This window comes from Galeopterus variegatus, unplaced genomic scaffold (assembly GCF_000696425.1).
Source record: "Galeopterus variegatus unplaced genomic scaffold, G_variegatus-3.0.2 Scaffold2786, whole genome shotgun sequence".
In the NCBI taxonomy this organism is placed as follows: domain Eukaryota; kingdom Metazoa; phylum Chordata; class Mammalia; order Dermoptera; family Cynocephalidae; genus Galeopterus; species Galeopterus variegatus.
In genome coordinates, this window is record NW_007728897.1 from 200653 (window position 1) to 202603 (window position 1951).

General features: G+C 35.4%; 1 protein-coding gene across 1 annotated transcript in view; it reads right to left on the minus strand.

Annotated features, from left to right (window-relative positions):
• COL9A1 (collagen, type IX, alpha 1) overlaps positions 1-1951 on the minus strand; it is a 100343-nt gene that overhangs the window by 89199 nt on the left and 9193 nt on the right. Inside the window, exon 5 of the mRNA XM_008582986.1 lies at positions 1330-1726. Coding sequence (XP_008581208.1) covers positions 1330-1726 — 397 coding nt within the window. The remainder of the gene's footprint in view (positions 1-1329; positions 1727-1951) is intronic.

The following is a 1951-nucleotide window of genomic DNA, read 5'->3' on the forward strand; positions in this document are numbered from 1 at the left end:
AAATTGCTTCCTGTCCATCACACAATATAGAAATTCACACTACCCTTCACACTAATCACAATTCTTCCCTTGAAAACAAGTTATTTGAACAATTCCATTACTAAGATCCCTGATAACCTTTTTTACTTTGGAGAAGTTCACAGAAACAATTCAAAATAGTTGCATCCCCTCTGCTACACTCCATGATATAGGTTTTGTGACTAGAATTTAACAGCTGCATACCAGTATGAGAGAGAGAAAGAGAAAGAGAGAGAGAGAGATGTTGGCATCAATGGTTTATTTACTGAGCTCTAAATTCTTTAGTTTCTCCAAAAGAACACTTGTTCTCTAAGATATATTTTTTAAAATTTCTATCATAATATTATAAAATACATTTTTTAAAGGATTATTCAGTGAAAGTGTAGCAATTCAGAATGAAAGAACTATATGGTACGAGTTGGCACAGTTATTGTGTCATTATAAAATTCCTTACCTTTATATCCATGGATCTCTACAGTAAGATCACAAGCAGAGTTTTAAATACTTTACTTCTATATTATGTCATGCAAGACCTGCTTATAAATAAATAAATATTATGCCATCTGCATAGTTTTCATTCTTGTTGATCAAACATCGTATCGCTTCCTAACCTCACCTCTCACCACTGTGCAGTTAGTATCCCTCACCGCCCCTCCACCACCACCACACACACCCTAACATTTTCACATACGTGTACCATCCAAGTCAGCCAGTCTCTAGACTTTCAGATGTGGTCTAATTATTCTCCACTTCTTTTTCTCTTAATGGTCTTTCCCTCAGCTAGAATGCACTTTCTCTTCTTTTGCCAATTCAAATCCTTCCATTTCAAAGTTCATTGCTTTCAATAAGCATGGAATTCTTGACTAACCTAATCCACCACTCATCTTAACCTTACTTTGAATATTCTCATTAGTTATATATATACATATATGTGTTTTTATATATATAACATATTGTGTTTGTGTGTGTTCTGCACCAATATGTTCCACACCAGCACGGATTTCTTTCTAAGTTGCCTTAGAAGGTTTCTGGGTACTCCAGGTGGGCATGTCATACTTTCCACATAGACTTTAAGCTCCTCAAGACAAGGAGCTAACTATTTAACTTCCTCTGATTCTGCATTTCATCTGGCCCATGCTACACTCAAAATAGGCACGAAGGCTTTTTGAATAAGCAATTAAGTACATTTTTTTAAATGAATAACTGTTTGTAGTTTAAGACATTCACCTGATTATCAAAGATTTCTGAGGCATTAATTTTTAGCATTATGGTTTTGCTTTAACCTTTCGTAGTGTGTGGTTTTATACTTACTGGAACAGAAACTTGAGGATTATCTGCAAGTTTTCCGAGCACAGCAAAGCCATCGACATCAATTTGGCCTCTTGGCTTTATAGGCAAGGATTCAATCCTGTTGCAGTCAACAAAAAGAGTAGCACTGCTCCTTTCCACACCAATCATGACCTTATGCCACTGGGAATCAAACAAGGAGGGCAAATTCGAAAAGGCTGCTGTTTGGAAACTTCCATCCAGTCCCTTATATGAAAATGCAACAGATTTTGTTTGGCCATTAATCTTCACGCCAACTTGCTCCTTCCCTGAGGCATCCTGAATCTGCCAAATGCTCCAGTTCTTTTCAAGTGTGCTTCCAGTCATCCGAAAAGTAGTCAAAAAGGAGTATTCTTCAGGCAGTCCATTGGGATATAAATACCTGAGTAAAATTTTAAAATAGTAAATATGTCTTGTTTTCTGTACCCATACATATTTACCATATTCCCTTTTTATGACATTTTAAATTCTAGACCTATGAAAAGACTACAGTGTGAAAAACTATGTACTGTTTGTTCTTTCATAATTGTTCATAAGAGACCTTTACAGAAGTTAAATCATTCATGTACATTAATGCTCCATCTTAAAATACATATTTTAAAAAAAA